This window comes from Enhydra lutris, unplaced genomic scaffold (genome assembly GCF_002288905.1).
Source record: "Enhydra lutris kenyoni isolate GAN:26980312 unplaced genomic scaffold, ASM228890v2 scaffoldscaffold69, whole genome shotgun sequence".
Classification (NCBI taxonomy): domain Eukaryota; kingdom Metazoa; phylum Chordata; class Mammalia; order Carnivora; family Mustelidae; genus Enhydra; species Enhydra lutris.
In genome coordinates, this window is record NW_019154153.1 from 3,961,629 (window position 1) to 3,985,550 (window position 23,922).

At 51.7% G+C, this 23,922-nt stretch overlaps 2 protein-coding genes across 2 annotated transcripts; one reads left to right on the forward strand and one right to left on the reverse strand.

Annotated features, from left to right (window-relative positions):
- Positions 1–1,454: 1,454 nt before the first annotated feature.
- LOC111159832 (integrin alpha FG-GAP repeat containing 2) lies at positions 1,455–13,223 on the forward strand. Its single transcript, XM_022522472.1, has 12 exons — positions 1,455–1,611; positions 6,121–6,216; positions 6,751–6,792; positions 6,982–7,153; positions 7,939–8,078; positions 8,529–8,677; positions 9,063–9,160; positions 9,340–9,393; positions 9,496–9,587; positions 10,285–10,402; positions 11,904–12,077; positions 12,169–13,223. Exons 1-12 carry the CDS (start codon positions 1,516–1,518, stop codon positions 12,270–12,272), a joined length of 1,335 nt encoding a protein of 444 aa, XP_022378180.1. The 5' UTR covers positions 1,455–1,515; the 3' UTR covers positions 12,273–13,223.
- A 181-nt stretch (positions 13,224–13,404) lies between these two features.
- On the reverse strand, positions 13,405–21,001 carry LOC111159749 (nuclear receptor interacting protein 2). Its single transcript, XM_022522333.1, has 6 exons — positions 20,739–21,001; positions 16,838–16,990; positions 15,673–15,755; positions 15,225–15,346; positions 14,955–15,007; positions 13,405–14,598 (listed from the first exon to the last, which is right to left on the reverse strand). The coding sequence occupies exons 1-6, from the start codon at positions 20,994–20,996 to the stop codon at positions 14,506–14,508; spliced, it is 762 nt and encodes a 253-aa protein (XP_022378041.1). The 5' UTR covers positions 20,997–21,001; the 3' UTR covers positions 13,405–14,505.
- Positions 21,002–23,922: the final 2,921 nt, after the last annotated feature.

Consider the following 23,922-nt stretch of genomic DNA (forward strand, 5'->3'; position numbering starts at 1 on the left):
TGAATGGGCCTGGCGAGGCCCATAGTATGCCACCAAAACCAGAAACTTGAGCGTATGTGCAGTCCCCAGTATTTGTCTGGACAGCTTCCTGTTTACCGTTCTGTTTGCTGTTCCTTGTTCTCATCTAACCTGGCTGTCAGATCCACTGGGACCTCTGGGACAAAATGTGCCCCCCCCACCCCCAAGCGAAAAGGTCCTGGCCTCCAGTGCCTTCTCCCACTATGTTCAGACAGAGAAAGCAGGACCATCCCCTAGTCCAGCCTCCCCCAGGGGAGAGGTGGATAGACTCCTGAAAAACCGTGCATAAACTGGCCTCGACCTGCAGACCTAAACTTTAAAATGTATTGAACACCTACAAAATTTTACAACTCTTAGACTTCTGATGCCCTGATTGATGGGGCACCCCAAAGAAAGACTGGACTTGATTCAGCATGAAAAGTTTTCCTAAGAGGCCAACCACGAATGATGGTGACATCCCATTTATACTACAGAGTAAGGCCACTGAGGCAAGGAGACAACGGCTTTGTCTGGAGGAGGAGGGCACAGGGCAGAGCAGATCCAAAATTTCAGCAATCCAACCTCCAGCCTGAGGACTTTCCTAGGAACTGTGGCATAAATGGTAGAAAGGAGCTGGGGTTTTGGATCAAACGATCTTGGTTTGTGCCCCAGCTCTACAACTTTCTGTTTTGTTACTTAATCTTGCTGAACCTGTTTTTCTCATCCAAAAACCGTAATAATAATACAAGCACCCAGGGTTGTGCTGATTACATGAAACAATATATACGAAACGTGCTTCGCTGCCAGTGGTTTTCAAACTACTGACCACAAAAGCCTACACACACCATTTAAAAATCCTTTTTCACATAAGTCAGTATATAAAATATACATATATAAATATACACAATTGAAACAAAGATTTCACAGAAAGAATATTTACTATTCGAGAGTAACTTGGTATTTTCTATTCATTCTAATTTGTTCTTCTAAATACCGGTTCAATTCACTATATTGTTTCCAGGTTTCCTAACCGGTAACTTTATCATTAAAACAAAACAAAACAACAACAACAACAAAAAAAAACTGTTGGAAAGCATACAGTTGTCCGTAATTACGATTACTATGATTCTCTGGTTTAGTCTGATGGCTGGGAATCTTCATCGCTAGGGCAATAAAAGAAGAGGTCAAGGTTATCGGGTCAAGCCCGGGAGAGCCCGTCGCCCGGGGAACAGATCGGCCCCCGTCGGGGTAGGTCTACCTCTGCCCTGTGGAGCTCTGGAGGACAGGAGTGGCCCAGGTCCCTGTCACTCACATCCGTAGCTGGGTAAGCCCGCCCCCACGCCCAGAGGGCTCAGAAGACCCACCTCCTCTTTAAGATTAAGCGACGAAGGCCGCGATTGGAGGCTCGGGGGGTGACGTAACTTTCCACTTTGGCCGGCCTTCCGCGCGGGCGGCTCTCGGGAGGGGCTCGGGGAACATTTAGCGGGGTTCCCCGGTTCCTCGGCCCTTGGAAGCGCGATGAGGTCGGTTAGCTACGTGCAGCGCGTCGCTCTGGAATTTAGTGGGAGCCTCTTCCCGCACGCGATCTGCCTCGGAGACGTCGATAACGACACGGTCAGTGCATGCGCACTGCGAGACGCGGCCCGGCTCTGCAGAGACGCTCAGGGTGGGACGGGCCTGGGAAGTGCAGGAGCCGCCCGCAGCGTGGGCGTGCGCGTTGCGCCTGCGCGGTGGGGCTGGCGCGGTGGACTGGGGGCTAGGGGAGAACCTGGGGGAGGTTTCCTGCTGGACTTCAGGACCGAATTGCTCGGGTTCCCTGGTCTGGTGTTCTTTTAGGGGCATACATAACTGATGCTTTGCCTAAGTTAGTAACTTGTTCACAGTGGGAGCCTGGTAAGCTGGTGGCCAGAGGTCCTGGTTCATTGCTTCTGTCGTGATGCTTTCTCCAGGGGCATCACCTCTCAAGTCATTTTACCTTCCGAAGCCTCAAAATCAGCTTGCAGCGTGCCTTTGCTGCTCTGACACGTGCCCCTTAGGCTGGATTACACAGTTGGGCTGTACTTTTCTGCCTCTGCGGGCCCCAGCCTGGCAGGGTTTCTCTAGCCTGCTCCGTAGAACACAAGGGCCTGGCAACTTGAAAGCGCAACACCTTGGTTGCATTACAAAAACAGTTTACATCTACCGTTTCATCTCTCCCCAATCGTTGTTTTCCTCGTTGTTTAAATGAGTTAATACAGAAACGCAGCTATTAGCGTTGTTAATATTTGGTTCTGTTTTTCTGCAAATACTTATTCAGCTGCCCATCGTGTGCCAAGGGCTGTGCTATATCCTGGGAATTCCAAAATGAACTAGACAGTCCCAGCCCTCAGGTGGGGTGATGGTCACAAGAATAACAAAATGTAAGGAGGGGCAGTGATTAAAATATGTAGAGTTTTGTGGTGGAGCATCAAAGGAGCTGTTGCTGGTGTGAGACACTCTTTAACAGACTATGTTTTCATTCATTATTTCATGTGTTTTTTTTTATTTTATGTATTTATTTGATAGAGAAATATCACGAGTAGGCAGAGAGGGGGGAAGCAGGCCCCTCCCCGAGCAGAGAGCCCGACGCGGGGCTCCATCCCAGGACCCCGAGACGACCATCCGAGCCGAAAGCAGAGGCTCAACCCACTGAGCCACTCAGGCGCCCCCATGATTTCATATTTTTAATGCAAAGCACCGTATTGCCATCCTGTCCTACCCTCTGCCCCATCTCCCTATTCTGCCTCCTTACTTATTCTCATCCCCCCCTAACTGTTCTGTGCTCTCTTCTCTGGAAAAAAACAAGGCCTAAAACATCCCCCCCCCCCCCCCCCCCGCTTTGTGCTGTGATAGAGAAGATATTTTATGAGGCCTCTTTTGGCTCTCTACCCTGGAGGGAGGAAGGAGTTATTCTCATAAATTTGTATTGTTTTCTGGGCTTTCACATTTCTTCATATGCCAAGCATTACAGTTTTATGAGAAAATCAAGAGAGACATTTTCAAATAGTAAATTAACAGAGTGACTTTAGGTGTGCATTATTTTCTGTGTTATCTGATTGTCCTCTTTGTTTAAAAGGGAAAAATACATGCCTTTTTTCATAGCTTCACAACATCAGCTTTTTTTGGAAATTGAACTTTTCTAAGTGGATTGCACTAATACACTTAGTTCTGCAATATTAGATATATTGTACTACCTTTTTTTTTTTTTAATCTGAGTTGTTAGCTTCATAAGGATAGGAAATTTTTTTTTTAACATATAATGTATTGTTTGCCCCAGGGGTACAAGTCTGGGAATCATCAGGTTTACACATTTCACAGCACTCACCATAGCACCTCCTCCCCAATGTCCATCCCCCAGCCACCCTAGGATAGGAAATTTTTGTTTTTTCACTGCTATATTCCCAACACTTAGAATGTGCCTGGCACATAGTAGGCACTCATCAAATGTTTGTTGAATAACTGAAGGCAGTTATGGAAAGCAAATGTGATTATGTCTCTGGAAGCAGTTTGAAGGGCTTTGCCGGTTATTGATAAATATAACGGAAAGAAGGGCAAGTAGTTGAGATAGTTGCCTAGTGATTGTATGTGGTACATTCAGCCTGCATGAGTGTGGATAGAAATTCTGTTACTGGTTCCCCAGGTTACCATTCAGAGATCTGGGGCAGGAAAACGACTTATTTCATCCTGATAAATCGATAGCCTAAAGTTCTTTGAAAACTAATTTATTTCCTGGTAAGTTGTGGGGAGGGGAAGGCAGAAATAGAATGCACACCCTCTTGGACTGACCACAAAAGCCTGGCTACTGGAAGGCTGCAGCAGATCAAAGACCTTGCCGCCTCTCTCCTTGAGTATTTCTGGCGATGGCACTCTTCATCTGGGGCGCTTTAGTGTCAGTGAGTGATCTCCAGAGGCCAGAGCCAGGATCAGCCACAGAGAAGAGGAACTGCTGGGAAGCATTATAGCTCCGGGGAAGCAGATGGGCCACCTTAGAAATGTCTCCTTTCCAGGAGACCAGCCATTACCTCATTGTCATTGCTGTCACTGCCTGGCTGGGTCACATCTACTTGCTCACTCTACCTACCGCACCGTATTTGTATTTTATTTCTGTGTCTGTGCCCTTGTTAAACGGTGAGGTTCGGCAGGGAGTCTGCGGCATTTATCTTTGTACCCCTAACTCATTGTCTGGCTTTACCTGCGAACTCAAGGGCTAGCTGAGCATTCTCTTTCATCCTGATTTTTCTTTGTTTCTGAAAAAAAAATCTTTTTAAAAAAAATTTATTTATTTTTAAAGATTTTATTTATTTATTTGAGAGAGAGAGAGAGAGTGAGCATGAGCTGGGGACAGGGGGCAGGTGGCAGAGGGAGAAACAGACTCCCCACTGAGCAGTATGGACTCAATCCCAGGATCTACCACCCCACCCACCCCCGGCCCGGGATCATGACTCGAGCCAAAGGCAGATGCTTAACCAACTGAGCCACCCAGGTGCCTCCTCCAAAGCCTTTTTTTTTATTAGTCCATTAAGTAAACCTTTATTGAGGCCCTCTTATGGACTACAGCATTTGCTGCATGAGTGTATTAAAAAGAATGGATTGTAGGGTCCCTGGCCTTGGAGGGATTTAACTAGAGGCTGAAAACTGCCTGGTGTTAGTGCTCATGCTATGCTAGTCACTGTTATAAAGGCCTTGTGCTGTTAGCTCGATTCTCGCAACAACCTTATGCGGTAGATACCCTTATGATCTTTGTTTTATAGATGAGAAACTTTAAGCATAGGCAGCGGGATTCAAATCCAGGTAGCCACACTGAGCCTCTCTGCCACGCAGGTGCTGTCCTGTGTATCTGCGCAAGTCCTCTGGGGCAGTCGTAATGGAAACATGCGGTGGAGAGAGTTTAATGTAAAAAACACTTACTTTATGCTTCTGTGATCAAATATTCCCACCAGAAACTCCTGTAACTATTAAAAAAAAAATCAAAGAATCAAATCAAGTAAATCATTATTAATAAACCCCAGTTCATTTTCAACTTTTCCTTACTGTTGATGTTATGTCTATGTTGCCTTTAGAATGAAAGCTCTTGAGAGTCTAATATTCACTCTGTTTTGAGGATAGGAAAGAGGTGTTGGCTGCCCCCCCTCCCCAGGAAAATCAGGAAGCTGTTTGTGGAAAAGGGCTTTGGTGCTACCTTGCTATCACTGATAGCCCCTGGAAAGGTAGCCAGCCTTCGGGCAACCGCTGGGAAAATGGAGTACCCAGATAGAAATAGAGAAGAGGCTTGGTACAGGTCGCCCCCTCCTAAGAGCTCGGCCACCACTTGAGGGCGCCAGAGGCCCAGAGCGTGGAGGCTAAGGCCTGCAAACCCCTCATACTGTCCCCTCCAGCACCTCCGCCCCCTCCACGTGCACTCATACACACTGTGATCAGAAAGTCTTGTGAGAAGAAGGAGGACCCCCAGAGCTGACCTTGTCTTTTCATTTGGCGTGCAATTAAATACGTGGTCTGAAGTCCAATTTTCCAAGAGTTAAATATCTTGGGTTGTTTTCGAAACATGTCTCATTGACAGTGAACAGTCAGGCACGCAGCCCCTGGGGCTGTTCCATTGTCAGACTTCTGGATGGGAAGGGTCATAGATGTCTTTCTTTCTCTCTCTCTTTTTTTTAAAGATTTTATTTATTTATTTGACACAGAGAGAGATCACAAATAGGTAGAGAGGCAGAGAGAAAGAGAGAGAAGCAGGCTCCCTGCTGAGCAGAGAGCCCGTTGCGGGGCTCGATCCCAGGACCCTGAGATCATGACCTGAGCCAAAGACAGAGGCTTAAACCACTGAGCCACCCAGGCGTCCCAGGGTCATAGATTTCTATATTGCCCCATTCTGCTAACCTCCCCTGACACACACCTACCCCTACAGGGAATTAAAGAAACTCTGGGAAACTGTGCTGTTGTTGGTTGCAGAGGACTTTTTCTTTTCTTTTTTTTTTTTTAACTAAAAAGTTAGTGAAGATGTAAATTGAGATCTTGTGACGTCCCTAGGAGGGGCCCCATACAGAAAAGTTTGAGGTGGTTCCCTAAGATCCCATTCTAACTAACCCTGTCTTCTCTCCCTGTTTGAAGTTAAATGAACTGGTCGTGGGGGACACCAGCGGGAAGCTGTTCGTGTATAAGAGTGATGACAGCCGGCCGTGGCTCACCTGCTCCTGCCAGGGCATGGTCAGTGTCCGACTCCCTGGGGCTTGAGGGGCAGAGGGATCCTTCCTGTCAAGGCTAAGCCGCCCAGGAGCCCACCAGTGTGTCCCCAGTTCACCGGCTTCTCAGCCCAGCTGCTGTTTCAGGGTTCATTCGATTCAGGGAGGGGAGCCACCAGGCGGCGTGCTCCCAGCTTCTGGGCTGGTTTTTATTTTCTGTTGTGGAGTGGCTCCCTTAGTACTCCAAAGCTGCCAAGGTCATCTGAGCTTATAAAGTATAGTAGAAAATGGGGGGCAAGACTTTGAAGAAGTCTAGAAATAAACTGGCTATCCTGATGTGAAACTTCTGTTCAGCCCAGACCATCTTCACCACTTTAGGTCTTCCTGTTGGTGTCTGGGGTAGAACCAAACCCATCGCGCAAGAACTCCATTAGCGTGAGCTATCAGTGTAGGTCACATGGCACAAGTTTTCAGCGAACACTGGTAGCGAACCTCTCCTTGCTTCCTGGAGTTTAAGGAGTACTGGCCTCCTTCAGCGTGTCTCCCCTTTTCTTTGCAGCTGACTTGCGTTGGGGTCGGAGATGTGTGTAATAAAGGAAAGGTAAGAACCCTATGGGATGTTGGGACTTCGGTAGAACTCCAAGGCTATATCTAGATTGACCCCCATCTCCTGGTAGAAACCAGTTGAGAGTTAAAGGCTTCAGCCCTCTCACTTCTGTGCTTTAGTGACGAGGCTCGTGCCCCAACTTCCCTCCCCAGTTCATCCCTCCCATGCCTCTGCTTCTCCCAGAACCTGGTAGTGGCGGTGAGTGCCGAAGGATGGTTTCACCTGTGTGACCTGACGCCTGCCAAGGCCCTGGATGCTTCTGGGCACCACGAGAGCCTGACGGCAGAGGAGCAACATCCAGTGTTCAAACAGCATATCCCTGCCAACACCAAGGTCATGCTGATCAGCGACATCGGTAGGCACGGCCGTCGGCAAGCAGCCGGGGAAATAGGAGTTGATGGGTAGTAGAGCCGATCTCAAGGGATTCAGGGAGGTAGTTAGTGTTCACGTGTGCAATTATTATGCATTTTATGTTGAGTTACTGAGCTCCTATTATAAACTAGGTGTTGTTCTAGGCAGTGGGATTGCAGCAGTGAAAAAAACAGACAAAAGTCACTGCCTTCTTGGACCTTTACTGGGAAGGGGCGCAAGAGAAACAGTATAAAACATTGTAAGAAATGAAGTCCTATATGAGAAGGTCGGATGTGCCATGGAGAAGAGAAACCACAAAAAGGGGCTAGCAAGTGTCAGGGCAGAGAAGTGGAGGTACCAATTCTAAATGGAGCTGGTGGGGAAGCCGTTGCTGGGAGGGTGAGATTTGGCCAGACACTGAAGATGGCAAGGGAGCGAGCCCTGCAGATACAGGGCTTGATGTGCTGGCCGGAAGCTGCCCGGAAGGCAGTGGGAGGTACGTGGCGTGAGTCGGGACACTCGGGTTGCATATCTGACAGCAGTAGCAGGAGGGAAGCCGTGATAGGACCCGCGGAGCAGTTGGGTGGGGGGTGAGTGTTCCACGCGAAGGAAGGCAGGGGAGCAGGTGCAGACACAGTGCTTGCAGGTTCACATCGGGTGTGAGGTTGTGGTGTGTGAAAGTGCCAATAGTGGTGATGGTAGCGGAGGAGCAGGGAGGACACGTGTGAAGGATGCAAGCTCGTTACTACACATTCGGCTCCAAACGCATCTGTCTTTCTGGATCTGCAGATGGAGACGGGCGTTGCGAGCTGGTGGTGGGTTACACAGACCGCGTGGTCCGCGCTTTCCGCTGGGAAGATCTGGGCGAGGGCACTGAGCATCCCATGGGACAGTTGGTGTCCCTCAAGAAATGGACGCTGGAGGGTCAGGTGAGAGGCTGAGTGTGGGGCTCAGGGGCCTCAGGGGGCAGGGAGGAGGCCCCCTCCAGGAAAGGGAGCACAGTTATGGGCCTGGATTTAGGGTGGGAGAAAGGGAACATGTCCTTATTGAGAGAAATCCGAAGAAGAGAGTTTCAAATCAGGGTGTGAGGGGCAAGTGACTAACCATTGGCAGAGAGGAGGGAGCACTGGCAAACGAGGGCGCAGGTGGTGTGATGTGCTCTACGGCACGGCCATAGGACGTATGCACGTGGAGAGCAGGTGGGCTGTATGGAGAGAATGGAACTGAGCAGGAGCCCCATGAACTTGCATTATTCCTCCTGCTCCTGCCCTTGAAGCCCGGGGCACTGTTTCCAGGGCCCCTACCCCACGCTCTCCCCTATTCTCTGCAGGGTCCCACTTCTGTCCCAGCCCTCTGTCAGCCCCTGTTCCCTGGTGCAGGTGGACAGTCTCTCGGTGACTCCCGGGCCCCTGGGTGTGCCAGAACTGATGGTATCTCAGCCAGGCTGTGCTTACGCCATTCTGCTGTGTACCTGGAACAAGGACACCGGGCCCCCCCCCACCTCTGAGGGAGCCCCGGAGGGCAGTAGGTAAGGGTGCAGGCCTGTGGATGGCGTGGGGTGCATGGAATCCAGAGGGGCTCCCGGATTCCCCTGGAAGCAGATGGGTATGTATTTGACAGAGCTGCTTCAGCCGGGTCCCAGCATGGCACCTCTTCCCCACTACGGAAGATTATTTGAGGACCCAGGGAATCCTAGGCTTTCACCTTGTAGCACCTGGAGGAGATTCCAAGATTCTAACTTGGCAGCTCTGTCTCTCTTTTCTTCTACTTGCCACACGGGCCAGACAAGGCTCAGCGATCAGTGTCCAGGCTGATTCACATCCTGGGAGCCCGTACAGAGATCGGGGCTAGAAAAGTACTGGAGAACTAGGCTCACTTGATCCCCACTTAGTACCCCCCTCCACCCCACACAGAGACACCCTGGCTGCCCGAGATGTCATGTTGCACCAGACTTCTGGCCGCATCCACAACAAGAACGTCTCCACCCACCTCGTTGGCAACATCAAACGAGGTGAAGGGGGGCTGGGGGTGTGAGAGGGAGCCCAGGGGAGGGGCCAGCATCAGTCCTGGGAGAGGGGAGCCGCAGGGCCCTCCCTTTCTGCCGGCCTTGGACCGCCCCTCACCCTGTACCCTCTGACCTTGCCCCGCCCTTCACCTTTTCTTCTTCCCATCCTTCTGTTGCACCCACAGGCCACACCGCTGAGAGGGCTGGCTCTGGCCTCTTTGCCCTCTGCACTCTGGATGGTGAGTTCCTGCTGCGGTCGGGGGCAGTGTGCACGTGGGGTCCGCTCAGGGGTCCTTCATGCCCACCCCGGCCTGCCTGTTGCCCCCCCCCGCCCCCCGCAGGGACCCTGAAGCTGATGGAGGAAGCAGACAAGCTGCTGTGGTCGGTGCAGGTGGATCACCAGCTCTTCGCCCTGGAGAAACTGGATGTCACGGTGAGAGGAGCAGCCTTACCTCCCTGACACGGAGAGATGAGATTTAAGCGAGACATCCTCCCTTCACAATTCCCTTTCCGTCTCTTCAGACGGACTCTAAGTGCGTCTGTCTGCCCGTATCCCTCGGCGCTCAGCCCCGTTCTCTTCCCGGCAACACGGTGCCTGCACCAGTGGTTTGGCAGCGGTAACGGCTCTAACGAGAAATAAGTTACTGGGGTCCAGAAGTGAGTTCTTCGCCCCCCACTCCTTCTACCATTTTTTTCTCGTCTGTCTACAAGCCCCTCTTTACTAAGGCTGCGGCCCCCGCAGCCTGCACATGGGGCCAGACTTGTGCACGTGTGATGGTTAGGCGAAGAGGCCCAAAGCTTTAAAGCCGGGAGACCGGGCCGGGTTTGAGCCCTGATTCTGTGCCATCTCCCTTCCCTGCTGCGTGACCGCGTGTGAGTGGCTTCACTTCCATCGGCTGAAGCTTCTTCCGTAGGAGACTGGGCATACTGTTGCCCCCGTGGGCTCTGTGGCCACAGACTCGAGGAGCGAAGTCAGTAAGAAACTTAGGCTCATTTTCTTTGCCAGCTGGCTGTTCAGCACACAGGGCCAGGTGCGCTGCTCCTTCATCTTTCATCCAGGCCCCATCACGAGGGCTCTTGGCACAGCAGCTGCTGGTCACCCCTGCAGCCTGGTCTCTGGCCTTTTTTAGGGCAACGGGCATGAGGAGGTGGTGGCCTGTGCCTGGGATGGACAGACGTATATCATTGATCACAACCGCACCGTCGTCCGCTTCCAGGTGGACGAGAACATCCGAGCCTTCTGTGCAGGTGGGACCCTGGCCCATGGCCCCTCTCTCACCACGCTTGTCCACCCCTGTGTCCACTGTCTCCGCCTCCCCTAACTTGAGTCTTCATAAACAGACGAGTTCTTCAGCACTTGTGTTAGAGGGTGACAGTGGGTACTAGGTTGCCATCTGTATAGGTTTTTGTTTTTTGGGTTTTTTTTTTTTAGCACAAGCAGAGGGAGGGGCAGAGGGAGAAGCAGGCACCCAGCTGAGCAAGGAGCCCAATGCAGGACTCGATACTAGGACCCTGAGATCATGACCTGAGCCAAAGGCAGACGCTGAACCCACTGAGCCACCCAAGCACCCTTCAAATAAGGAATAAAGGAGAGTGACAGACCCATCTCTGATTATCTTCACGAATGCGCTGAATTTGGAGCATCTGGTGGCTCAGTCAGTTAAGCGTCTGCCTTATGCTCAGGTCATGATCCCAGGGTCTTGGGATTGAGTCCCACGTTGGACTTCTTGTTCAGCAGGAAGTCTGTTTCTCTCTTTGCCTGCCACTCCCTGACTCACTCTCTCTTTCTCTGTCTCTCTCTCTCTGTCAAATAAATAAAACCTTAAAAAAGAGAGAGACTAATTTAAAAAAGAATGGGCTGAGTTCTTATCTCTCTCTCTGTCAAATAAATAAAACCTTAAAAAAGAGACTAATTTAAAAAAGAATGAGCCGAGTTCTTATCACCTCTCTGTCTGGGATATGTGAAGGCCCTGGAAAGTTCTTTCCCATCTGAGCATGTCAGAACTTGGTGAGGAACATTCTAGAGCATTGGCATTAGTTCCAAATCGGGGACTTGAAAAGCATCACTGGCTCTTGCAGGGAACATGGGGATACCTTTGGTTGCTGAGGTGCTAAGAATTACACAGTGCTCTGGGGTTCATTCTCCAATGTCCTGAAAGGTTAAAATGCCTTTGAAGAAGGAACTGTGGCCATCAAAGAGAAGCCTGAGTTTCTGATTGTGTTTTGCTCATCTACCCCTTGGACTACCAAGACTCCCCTTCATTCCTCCAGGGCCATCACTCAGATGGGGTCATCAACAACTATCACTTTTAGGGTACTATTCTGCCTGGTGTTTTTCCATGTCTGAAATAGGCCACGTATTTTACGTGGTTTTTTTTTTTTTTTTTTAAGATTTTATTTGTTTGACAGAGAGAGACACAGCGAGAGAGAGAGCACACAAGCAGGGGGAGAGGGAGAAGCAGGCTTCCCACCGAGCAGGGAACCTGATGCAGGGCTCGATCCCAGGACTCTGGGATCATGACCTGAGCCGAAGGCAGCCACTTAACTATTGAGCCACTCAGGTGCCCCCTATTTTACCTATTTTTCTGAGTTCCCACTACAGACAGAATAGAAAGCGGGCCTTTGGTTTTTGGCCTGCCGTCTATGGAAGGGTGGGAATGGCTGACTCCAAGGTCTGCATCATAGGCTCTGCCCTTCCCCACTGGGACTGGAACCCCCTGACCTCCGTCCCACTCCCCACACCCCTCAGGCCTCTTTGCCTGCAAGGAGGGCCGCAACAGCCCCTGCCTCGTGTACGTCACGTTCAACCAAAAGATCTACGTCTACTGGGAGGTGCAGCTCGAGCGGATGGAATCGACCAATCTGCTGAAACTGCTGGAGGCTGAGCCAGAGTTCCAGAACCTCCTGCAGGAGCTGGGCGTGGGTGAGTCCCAGGAGGGCTCGCGGCTGGGGCAGCCCTGTGCCAGGCACCCAGGAGATCCCCAACCTCTGACCCACCCCTTTCCTGTCCTCAGATCCTGACGACGTCCCAGCCGTCCGTGCCCTGCTTCACCAGACCCTCTACCATCCGGACCAGCCACCCCAGTGTGCTCCTGCAAGCCTCCACGATCCCACCTAGCCGGACTTGCCCTCTTAGCTGAAAAAGGAGCCTCCTGAACCCCCCCACCCCCAGGTATCCATGGTGCTGGCAGAATAGGGAGCAAACATCACAGAGGGGCATGGAAGGATGGCAGCCATCCTAGGGGGGCTGTGAAAGAAGAGACGAGTTGGCCTTCTGTTCGTTTCCTCGTGTACCTTACCCATCACATCGGCAGAATCGTAGGACCCCCACCTCATTCCACATGTGCGGGACCGCTCCCTCCCCCCTGGAGCTCCCCATTCTCCTTGTATGGCAAACAAGCATGTTTGTGAGCCAGGAGCACAGATCTTTTGGAGGGCTCCAACGCTTGTAATGAAAGCAGGCTTTCCGGCCAGTGGAGCAATGAGCTAAGGGCTTTCCCTGGTTCCAAGCTCCATCTCCCCTGGCACAACTCCAAGTCATTGGCATCCGTGGTGATTACAGGAATGGCCCAGTGTTTTGCTTTTGAAGACGGCCTTTCCGAACATTTTACACTCTGGTCTTCACTGTTCCCACAACCCTGAGATGATTTTCTTCTGTTTATCCCAGAAGCCTGGTTAGTACTTCCTCATTTTGCCGTGTTCTTTAAGTATTGTGTGGTTTTGTAGGCCGTGCTCCCTTTTTCCCCAAAAACACCTTGTCTATGAGACATTTGAAATCTGGTGCAAGTTTAGGAGTCAGACCACAACCAGAATTGTATCTTGGGCCAATTTTACCACTTCTGCTCTCGATTCTGCACGCTCCCAAGCTGGTGTTTTTTCACATTACAGGTTGCCGTCCTGTGGTGGGTTGTGGTCAGCATTTTTTGGCTAAACGAAATAGGATAGAATAAAGTAGTGTGAGAAATGTCAGAGTATATTGCTCGCAGTAGGAGAAGTATTGTTTTGTTAAAATTGTGTGTGTGCTCTGAGTACAATGTAAAATGCATTTCCGGCCATGAGTTGTGCTCCAAGGAGTTTGAAAGACCTTGCTCTCAATTATCTCGACCCCAGCAAGACAGATCGAGCTGGGGAAAGGCCCACATTCACATCGCCTTTCTGTAAGGAAATCAGGGCAGAGTTACCAGTGCAGACTCTGATCAGCATGGAGGAAGTCCAGAGAAGGAGACCAGCATAGAGAAACAGGTGTTTATTCAAATGGACAAGCAGCTGAGCTGAAGGCCAGCCCCTGGGTCCGGGGTCTGCAATTATAGAAGCAGCAAGAGGCAGAAGGGAAAAGGCAGCGCCAGGAAAGCAGAGGTGCTGGGGCGAGGCAGGAGGCACGAGGGGATCCTTATCACACATGCACCCCCTCTGCTCCTTCTGAGGGCAGGGGACGCAGCAGGGAGAGGCAAGACCGGAGGTCAGAAGGCAGCTGGGTGGTAGCCTGCTTCTCTGATCTACCCCAGGCTTCAGACTGCGTTTCCACTCCAAGGACCCTGGTTTCCCAGCTGCGGTTAGTTAGACCACTCTCTTCCTATACCCAGAATCCATGACCCGAGAGACTGAAACGAGCCCGAAAGGCACTCAGGGGTCTGGCTTCTTAAGGTCTGAGTTCCTCTCTTCACACTGAAAACTAAAAGCCTCCTTGTCATTTCCCTTTGGGTCACAGCCTGCTGGGGGATAGAAAGCCATTGGTTCCAAAATCGGACAAGCTCAAGCCCAGGAGGCAGAGATGAGGGGAAGGGAGGTCTAATGAGGTGAACAGTTCCAGAAACAAGAAGGAATCCTGGTTAGATGAAGGCTGAGGACTGGGCACCTGCCCTCCTTTCCACCTTGTGGGGCAGTTCCTGACAACGCCCCTCCGCCCCACCCCCCAGAGTTCAGGGTCCCGATGTGTAAAAAAGCGAGGGGAGGAGGAGAACTGCCAGGGGAAGTAGTGGAGGTCCATCCAAGGTCTGGCACGGGGCGATTACTGACTTCAGACGTTGGCAACCCCAGAAAAGGTATCTAAGGAAGCCCCCGGCCTGGCGTCCTCACCTTCCGTTGTACCGGAGTACTCACTTGCCTGTGCTTCCCCCACTGCACTGTGAGCAGTCGTGTGCGGAATGAGAAAGGTGAGTGTCAGCAGGGACAGGGCCCCGGGTGAGGTGCGGCAGTCTAGCTGGGAGAGGTAACGAGCCCCAGAAGCCGAGGGGGGCAGGAGGGACAGACTCGGTCGTCCCCAGCTACCTGGCTGTAGTGATGCCCCATTCCCCCATCCAGCTCTTCCCCAAGGCAAGGTCCTTCCCCTTGGGGACAGACTGGTTCAGCAGTCACTGGCCAGGCTCTTGGTACAGAGGCAGGAAAGGCAGCTCTGGGAAGGGGGCTCTCAGGCGTAGTACTCCACGATCCAGGTCTATGCAGCACTGTGGGGACAGGGAGGGGACACAAGCATCTCTCAGCAGGGAGCCACTCTCGGGGGCCCTCCCACTTCCCACAGCCTCCCCCTACTCCTTGCTCTTCCCCCTGGTTTCCATTCGCCTGGAGCCCTGGGCTGGGGGTGGGGGTTGGGTGGGCAGTGGGATCTGGTTCTTATTTTTTGCTTGTGGACAAATGAGAAACCTCTAAGGAAGCAAAGGTGAAATCACGACATCTCCATGTCTTCCTTATCAGAAGCTGACCCATGCTTCCACACCTGTGCCTTTTAACCTCCTTTTCCCAGCCCTCTGGCCTCCTTTTCCCAGGCCCCCAAGTGCAGGTCAAGTGCTAACATCCTCCTTACCTTGAGAGAAAGTAGAGTCTGTAGTCCAAGACAGAACTCAGGACTCTCCACGTCTGCGGGAATCATTTGAAAACAGAAGGAGCTGGAGGGGCCCCCAGCGGTCCCGGTGCCCTCCTGTCAATGCTCGCTGTTTGTCTGCCCTCCCCTCCCGCAGGTCTGAGGATCCAGACCCAGGGACTGGGGACACCCTGTAGGGTACCAGCCTTTGCCCCAGCCAGGAGAGGAAGGTGGGAGAGGACGAAGAGGGCTGGGAATGAAGGGAGGACTCACCCACCACCTGGGCCGAGCAGGCCACTGTCTCCTGGCCAAGCTGTAGCTCTAGCTGCTCCACCTGGGTGGGGGGCCCAGGTGCCAGGCCCCCACCCGGGGCTTTGAGGACCTTCTTCCCTAACCTGTGGTTGGGAAGCAAAGATTATGGCCCCCACAGCCCCCAGTCCCAGCCCCAGCCCCTTAGTCAGCTGATACCCCTCCCCACCACACTTGGGTTCTCATCCAATACCTTGGCCCCATGTGGGGTCGAAATCCTTGTCTTTGCTATCAGAGCCCCCCACTTTTTAACTACAGCTTTCTTGATATATACTAGATATACCCCAAAAGTCACCCTTTTATAAATGCAGTGGTTTTTAGTGTATCATAGAGTCATGCAACTACTACTATGTCATTTCAGAATATTTTCTGAATTTTCTCCGCTATCCATTCTTTTGGGCTGCGTTCTTACCCCAGGCGGCTGAGGCATCCAGCAGAGATCTGGTTGTGGTGGGTGCCTGTGTCCACGGCCACCCGAAGCTCCTGGTCTCGGCACTGAGAAAGAGGGTCATGGGGGACTCCGTGAGCCCCCCGGGAAAATGGATTGGGCTTGGATCCTTCACCTTTCCCAGCCTTGGATGATTCCCTCTCCGAAACGAGTGAAAGGAAAGAACCGAATCTTTCCAAGTGATTTTTATGGCACTCGTCCAGTTGAGGCCACACCAGCTCTTAGAGGAAGGAATCAAAAAAGGAAGTAGAGCTGCCTTGGTGAGTCCATACCCTTGGGAATGACTTGGCCAGAAGTGGAGATCTGCTCGTGGAGAGGAATTCTTGGGAAGCTGAGGGCCTGGCTTAGAGAGGTCTGGATGAGGCATAGAGGAGGGGGTGAGACCAGGCCGCCCTGCGGGAACTTCAGATGTGGGTAAGCGCCAAGCTCACCACAGAAACGAAGACTGGTTCGCTTTCTTCTGGATATACACAGACATATTGGGTGACGATTGGATACCCCAAATGCACGCAATTTTCTCGTCCCAGACATCTGTTGAGCACCTACTGTGTGTGAGATTTGTGGCTGGGAGGCACAGGGGTAAATGCTGAGCTTGTGCATAAGGGAAGTGTCAGTAACTAGTGCACGCTAGCAAGTGTTAAGGTCTACGAAAGGACTGGGCATGAAATGCCCTAGACAAGAGGGAGGAGAGGCTGTTTCCTCCTGGGGAAGTCAGAGAGGGCTTCAAGGAGGAGGGACCATATGAGGCTGTCACCTTGGAACACACAAGCTTTTTCTGAGTGTGTGTGTGGGGGGGTGGGGTTGCAGGCTGCCTACTTGCACGGTGGTCCACGGATGTACAAGACATTGAAGAGCATTTACACATTCACATTCGAAGATTATATTTGATAAAGGGAAGGAGGAATGACCATGACAGGTGGAACAGCACGGAGAGAAGATGGGTTGAGGCAGAGAGTAAAGAATGTACAGGATTCCATTTTTTGGTTCAGGCCGCGGGGAGAGGTGCCTTTTCTCCCTCCCTCCTTCCCCCACTGCCCAGGGGAGAAAGGGGGCTGGCAGAAGTGAGCCAGTCACAGGCAGGACTGTTCATGAAAGCCTGTGCCGTGGTGGGTGGGGGGGGCCTTCTCACCTTGCAGTTGACCAGAAGAGCCGGAGTCTCTGTCTTGCTGGTCTTTCTCCTGCTCTCCTGGCCGTGAATCTGGGCCTGCACCAGGGGAGACTCCCCCTGAAGCCGACTCTGGTTTCCTTCCACCAGGCGTCTCTGGATCACGCTGTGCGGCTGCTGGCTCCGTCCCAAAATAAAGAAGGCAGACGGGTCTAAACCCGAGTATCCAGGCCACTCAGTTCTCCCACCTGGGAGTCATCCCACAATGTCCCCCCTCCCAACCCCACCCCAGTCCTGCATCTCACTGGAGTAAGAAACCGGCAGGAGCATACCCAAGGATCCCAGCAGTCAGAGCATTATAGCAGACTTGACCCCAAGATCACATCATGCCAGTTTCGGGGGACCCCAGGGGATGGCTCAGCAATGAAGAAATGGGAACAGGAGAACAGTCCATTCTAGATTAGACTGACCTATAGGTGACAGGACGTTTCAGAAACTAGTATGATTGGGGAGCTTTTATCGCTGGTCTAGAAGACATTATTTTTGACTTTTTTTTCTGTTACCCCTTTGACCTCCCCCTTCCATGTACTGCAGATCCCAGGGTTGATGATGTGATGAAAAAAAATCAGTAACAGCAACAGAAAACAAAAGTCACATCCTCAAAACCTGGTTGCTTGGACTCTCCCCCACCTGAAACCACCTTCACTCTGTCTGGTCACTTCACTTCCTAAGTTCCGCCAGCTTTGTCTTCTGTATTTATCCGGTCCACCCCTGCTTTGTCTTACTGGTTTTGTTCAAGCCTCACCCCAGCTGTCTGGGTCACCAGACCGCCTTCCCTAAATTCCCAAGAACCTGCCTCCAGTACTGTTTCCTCCCACATACACCTGCTTGAGGCCAGTGATGAATCTAAAACCCTCACGATTCAGAGTGTGGGTCTCAGATCGGTAGCCTTAATGTCACTTGGAAGTGAGACCTATTGGATCAGAAACTTCCTTTTAACAAGATGCCCTGATGATTTGTGCGTATAAGTCGAAGTCTGAGGAGCTCCAAAGTGAAACAAAAAAAGTAACTGTTACTCCTGTTTAAAATCGATCAAAGCACAGCCGCGTCTTGTCGCTTACGTGATAAAGCCCAAACTTTCTTTTTTTCTTTTTTAAAGAATTTATTTATTTGACAGAGATTACAAGTAGGCAGAGAGGTAGGCAGAGAGAGGGGGAAGCAGGCTCCCCGCTGAGCAGACAGCCCGATGTAGGGCTCGATCCCAGGATCCTGAGATCATCACCTGAGCCGAAGGCAGAGGCTTAATCCACTGAGCCACCCAGGCGCCCCAAGCCCAAACTTTCTATGGTGATGCACAGCCCAGGGGACCTGGCCACCGCTTGGTCTTTAGCCTCATCCCCCACTCGGCACATCTGCTGCTCCCATGCCCCTGTTTGTACTGCTCACAGCATGCTGCTGTTTGCCTCCACGCCTTGGCTCCTGCTCAGCACCCCCCGGCCCCGAGACTCCTCTTTGTCCTCTTTTTCTAAGCCAGCCTGGATAACTGGTTCCACATCCTTTTTCAGAACTACTCTTTATTTGGGAGAGAGGTTTGTATCTAAGTCTGAAATACCATACATATCCTGTAATTAATGTGTGGTTTGCCTCCTCCAGGAAGACCTCTCTGACTTCTTTGTACTCTTTTTTTTTTTTTTTTTTTAGATTTTATTGATTTATTTGACAGAGAGTACAAGAAGGCAGAGAAGCAGGCAGAGAAAGAGGAGGAAGCAGGCTCCCTGCCGAGCAGAGAGCCTGATGCGGGGCTCCATCCCAGGACCCTGGGATCATGACCTGAGCCGAAGGCAGAGGCTTTAACCCACTGAGCCACCCAGGCGCCCCTTCTTTGAACTCTTCATTCTGCACACCGGCTCGGCCCAGCACTGCTTCTCTTAGCTCCCTTTGTCATGCTTCTCACAGATGGAATTTGTGGATTTTAATTCCCCCATTAGCCTGGAGAGCCTGTGAGGTCAGGTCTTTATATCCCAAGGCTTAGCTTTACATATAGTAGGCTCTCAGTAAATGTTTGTTGAAGAATGACTGTTTCTGTCCAGGCTGCACACGTGCTTCTCCACCTGCCCTCACTTCTTGGGAACCTGGGACTGTTTCTCTACCCTTGGTTTAATGAGGCCCTTGAGGCCAGCTGCTCCTGCCAACAAGGCTGCCAGCAGGAGACCCAGCTCTGGGAAAAGGGCAGTGAACCCTGGGACTGGCAGAAAGAGCAGCCCTGCCGTTCCCAGCTCTCCTCCCGCCTTTCCCACTATGAGTACAGGCTTCAGGCTCCCCAGTGCTGTGCAGTTTGCTCCAGAGTTATCCTAGGGAGGGAGACAGTGGGGTCCTCCCAGGCTGGATATCTTCACTCCCAAAGCCACACAACGTAACTGCTTGAGATCAATCCGGGAGGTCCTGAGGCAGATCTCAGGACCCAGCCATTCTGGGATGGTAGTGTTAATAGAGCCTCTTCTCCAGGGCCAGAAATTTGTAGGATGGTCTCCAAACCATAGAGCCTTTAAGGTCCTAGCCACCGGGAGCCAAAGGACCAGCTCCCCCATTGCCCTGTTTCTCCCTATTTCTCAGCTGTGCTCGCCATGTCCACAAGGAGGGAGCAGCTCTGAAGTTCCCTGAACTGAGATCTTGGTCTGGTCACCTTTCCTCTCTGGGAGCTGCTGGGAATCAGCTGGGAATCGGCTGGCCTCTCGGCTGGGTTCCTGGAGGGGGAACATTCGTCTAGGAGGAATCTGGTAGGGCTAGGTCAGGAAAGGGAGCGAGGGGTACATTAGCCTCCTGGCTAACGCTGGGCTAAGACCCCTGAGGTTGACTTTGTGCCTCTCAGGTTGTAGGACTGGCCTCCTTTCAGATCCTCTGACGAGGAATTGGGTGAGGGTACAAGGGCTTGGAAGCCTTCCTTTCTTTGAGCTTATTTTCTCTCTTGAGCTAAATGGAGTTAGGAGCTGGAGGAACAATACAAATTAGACCTTTGATAGCGATTTCTATTCTCCAGGCACTCTTCGAAGCCCGTTATATGCGACTCCCACAGCAACCTGATGAGGGAGATACTACTAATTTGGTTCTCGTTTAGCAGATGAAGAAGCAAGCTCAGAGCCATTAAGCAACCTATCCAAGGTAGGAAGTGGCAGAGCCAGGATCTGAACCCGAGCAGGCTGCCTGGCTCCAAAGCCCATGGTCTTCACCACTCTCCTAGAGGGACATGAGTATAGGCAGCTGTCCTCTGGCCCACTCACCTCCTCATTGTTACACACACACCCTCCACACGCCCCCTCCCCTCTGAAGGCCATAGCCGCTGCATGGAGATGGAAGGAAAAGAGCCTGGAAGGGCCTCTTTCCTACAAGGGAGTAAGGGGGTACTCAGGAGGCCAGTGGCCCAGCCAAGAGCCAGACAAAACCCTGGGGCTCAGGAAAGGACAGAGGCCCTTACTGCTTCCACTGTGCAGGGAAAAGCCCAGTGAATGGCCAGAGCTGGTAGGAGGGAATCCGTTGTTTCGGGATAGGACAGAAACCACAACCCTGAACCAGCCAGGCCTCCAGGCCCTTCCAGCAGCAAATGAGTGCTCCAGAAGGTTCCTGTGTCCTTGCAAGCCTCTTCTAAATAGCACAGCTCCTCATCACCCCAGGATAAACCTTGGACTATTTGGGAGAAGCTGAGCAATGCCAGCAGGGTCTCCTGGAGCCCCCAAGCCGTAGGAACATCCCCAGTGAAGAGTCTGAAAACGGTCAGAGTGGAGCCCCTCTAGCTGGGACTAGCCCTGCCCCATTCTCAGCAAGGGAGAGGGGATCTGAAGGCTTAGGGACTGTCCTTTCCAGCCCTCCACCCCCCTCCCCAGGACAGAGGGAGATGGAGAGGAAGGGTCGGGGGAGAGGGCTGCCTCACCAAGTCCTTGGAAGTGCCGAGCCTCTTGAGGCTGTCCAGGGGGAGCAAGTCGGCAGAGTCCTTGTGCAGGAACTGGGTGGCCTGTCTGAGCTGGCGCTGCTGGCTCAGGGGGGCTCGGTCCCCCAGCGCTGCCTCCTGTCCTCTCCTCCTGGAGTCTCCCTCCTCTCTCCTGGCCTCCTGCCTGGTGCTTATGGCCCCTGCGGGGCTTGGCGAGCTTGATGAGCAGGGTGGGGGCTGCTGAACCGTCCTTCCCTCCATCCCCTCTGCCTCCTGTGGCCCAGCTGCTCTCCCCGCCTGCCCCCGCTCCCGGGGCGGCAGCTCTCCTGAGAGGAGGGTCTCCCCGGGGGCAGAGGAAATCAATAAATAATGTGCAGGAGCTGCGGCGCCAGACACCAATTTCCAGAGATTGCAGTAGAGGGAGTGAGGCTCCGGCTGGAAAAACCCAGCGCTCCCAGAGATGGGGCGGGGTGGGGGGGGGGGGTTTGGCAGGGCCTGCAGGTGGCAGGCTCCACAGCACGGCCAACTCTGGGGTCCTGATCGGAGTGTGTTTGTGTGTGTGTGTGTGTGTGTGTGTGTGTGTGTCTGTGCGCGCGCGCGCGCACTCCTGCAAGCGCGAGGGGGTGTAAGAGTGTTGTAAACTGTCAGGGTGTCCGTGCCAGCTTGTCTGAAAACCAGTGCATGTGGGTGTGTTGGGGGGGGTCAGCCTGCATGCTTGGTGCATGCGTGGGCTGCAGGCACATGTGCCCATGTGCGTGTGCCCTCCCCTCTCCTGGGGCTGCCCCACTGCTCTCTCCCCTGGACTTCTTTGCCGTTTGTGGGGGGGGTGTGGGCCAATAACTAGGTTCACAACAGAGGGGGGCAGCCTCAGAATGTCCTTCCCTCCTCTCCTCCCTGTCAACAGAGGCTTCCCCTTTCTGGGTCTCAACCTCTCAGTGTGGCAGGTGTCGGACGTACTAGGGGTCTGGGTACTCTGGGGTCCGGATTCTGGGGGGGCAGGGGCGGCAAGAGCTGCTCTGAATCTCCCCATAAGCGGGGCCCCAGCTTCTCCTTCGTCTTTAGGCAAGGCTGATTGAGTCCTGGTTCTTTAAGAAGTGTTGTAATTCAAACACTCAGAAAGTTGTCAAAGATAACCGATACCTTTTACTGGCCACCTCGGTGAAAAAAATAACCGAACTATTACGACTCTAGTTGAAGCACCCCCCGGCACCTGTCCTCCCCAGATGAATTCTCTTCCTCAGTCTGGTGTTTCACCATTCCCAGCCTTGTCCTTTTTCTCTTTATGCACATGCGTCTATATGTATCCTAACGAACACATCATTGAGCTTTGCCTGATCCATTGCATATATCCTTCTGCAATTTCTTTTTTTTTTTTTGCTCAATACTTATTCAGATTTCTATTTACCTATTTATTTATATTTAAATATTTATTTAAATTTATTAGAGGGATTCATCCATGAGATATGTATCGCCCTATTCATTCTCTTTAACTGCTGTATGTTATTCCTCTGTGAATACATCACGTTTAGGAAATTTAGGTTATTTTTAGTTAGATTTTGTTTTTGTTTTAAGTAGGCTCCATGCCCAACGTGGGGCTTGAACTCATGACCCTGAGATCAAGAGTCACATGCTCTACTGACTGAGCCAGCCAGGCGCCCCTTAGGTCATTTTTCACTTACAAACAATGGTACTATGAATATATTTTTTTCTTTATCGCATTTATTCACGTTCACAATACTATGAACACTTTTACACATACCTCCTGGGCACAGGTGTGAACATTTCTCTAGAGTACATACCTGGGTGTGGAATGGCTGGGGCATCAGATACACAGCTTCTCCCCCATTAGCATAATGCCAACTTGCCCTCCAGAGTATTTATATCAATGTGCACTCCAGTTATCAGTGTTCAGGGGTTCCTCGCCCTCCACTTCCTCCCCAGCCCTTGGAATCAACCCTTTTTCAGCCCTGGCTCATCTGTCATCAGATTTTTCTTGCCAGCCTTTTATCTCCACCATCATCAAAATGCATTGGGTCAAACACCTCCTCACGTGTGTTGGACATGTACAGGATGGGAGCCCCAATTGAGCCCTGCTTCCTAGCGGCTCAGTCTAACCCAGATATCACCAAGACATACACACACATTCAGACAGATGAGATTTCCAACGGCCTCCTGCAGACCTACCCTGTGTGAGGCATTCTCCCAGCCATGACAATTATATGAGGAAGAATTGCATTGTGATCCCTGTTTCTAGACAAGAGAAGTAGCTAAGTGTTATGGGTCAAATTGTGACCCCCACAAATTTGTACATGAAAGTCCCAATCTGCAGCACTTCAGAATGTACCCTTATTAGGAGATAGGGTCTTTAAAGAGAGAATCAAGTTAACATGAGGTCACTAGGGTTGGCCCTAATCCAACATGACTGTGTCCTTACTGAAAGGGGGAATTTGGGCACAGAGGTGCACACAGGAAGAACGCCACATAAACGTGAAGGCTGAGAATGCATGCTGTATAAGCCAAAGGTCGACAAAGTTTGCCAGTATCCACCAGAAGCTGGGAGAAGGAGGGCCTGGCCAGATCCTTTTTCAGCATCTTCAGAAAGAACCAACCTTGCTGACACCTTGATCTTGGACTTGGACATGTGAGACAATACATTCCTGTGGTTTAAGCCATCTGGTTAGTGGTACTTATTATGGCAGTCCCAGGAAGCTAATGTACCGAGACTTAGAAATCTCACCTAATGGTCAGTTACTGTATGGCAGAGCCAGGAATCAGACCCTTGTGTTCTGTCTCCCAAGTCTTGCTCAAGGTCCATCATGCAACTGTATACACTGATAGATCAGGGAGTGGCCTCCATGCTACAGCACAGGATGGGCCCAATACTGAAAGGTGTCTTCTTTCAGTATCAACTTTGTTTTTGGCAGTTCACTCCTTAGGTTTGAAAATGCTTCAACAGCTTCAAGAGGTTGTGATTAATTCATTTTTTAGAAGAATAATGCTATTAAGGAACAAGAATGAGATGATTCCCGAGCACTTAGCAAAGTTGCCTCGGGCCAGGCACAACGTGGATGAGATGCCTCCAAACTCTTTGGTCCACTTCCATCTGCAGACAGAACCCCAGGGAAGCATGAATGTACTTTGGTGTAGAACAGAGACTTGGAAGTTTGCAGTTTGGATGGGGTGAGGT

What these genes read in the sequence shown, in the direction of transcription:
- LOC111159832 (XM_022522472.1), top strand. Translation starts at nt 1,516, where the DNA reads ATGAGGTCGGTTAGCTACGTGCAGCGCGTCGCTCTGGAATTTAGTGGG. An exon ending in GAGACGTCGATAACGACACG is followed by an intron (nt 1,612 to 6,120) that starts GTCAGTGCATGC and finishes CCCTGTTTGAAG; the next exon opens with TTAAATGAACTGGTCGTGGG. An exon ending in CGTTGGCAACATCAAACGAG is followed by an intron (nt 9,161 to 9,339) that starts GTGAAGGGGGGC and finishes TTGCACCCACAG; the next exon opens with GCCACACCGCTGAGAGGGCT.
- LOC111159749 (XM_022522333.1), bottom strand. Translation starts at nt 20,996, where the DNA reads ATGGAGGGAAGGACGGTTCAGCAGCCCCCACCCTGCTCATCAAGCTCG. An exon ending in CTCTTCTGGTCAACTGCAAG is followed by an intron (nt 15,756 to 16,837) that starts GTGAGAAGGCCC and finishes CCTCTTTCTCAG; the next exon opens with TGCCGAGACCAGGAGCTTCG. An exon ending in GGATGCCTCAGCCGCCTGGG is followed by an intron (nt 15,347 to 15,672) that starts GTAAGAACGCAG and finishes TCCCAACCACAG; the next exon opens with GTTAGGGAAGAAGGTCCTCA.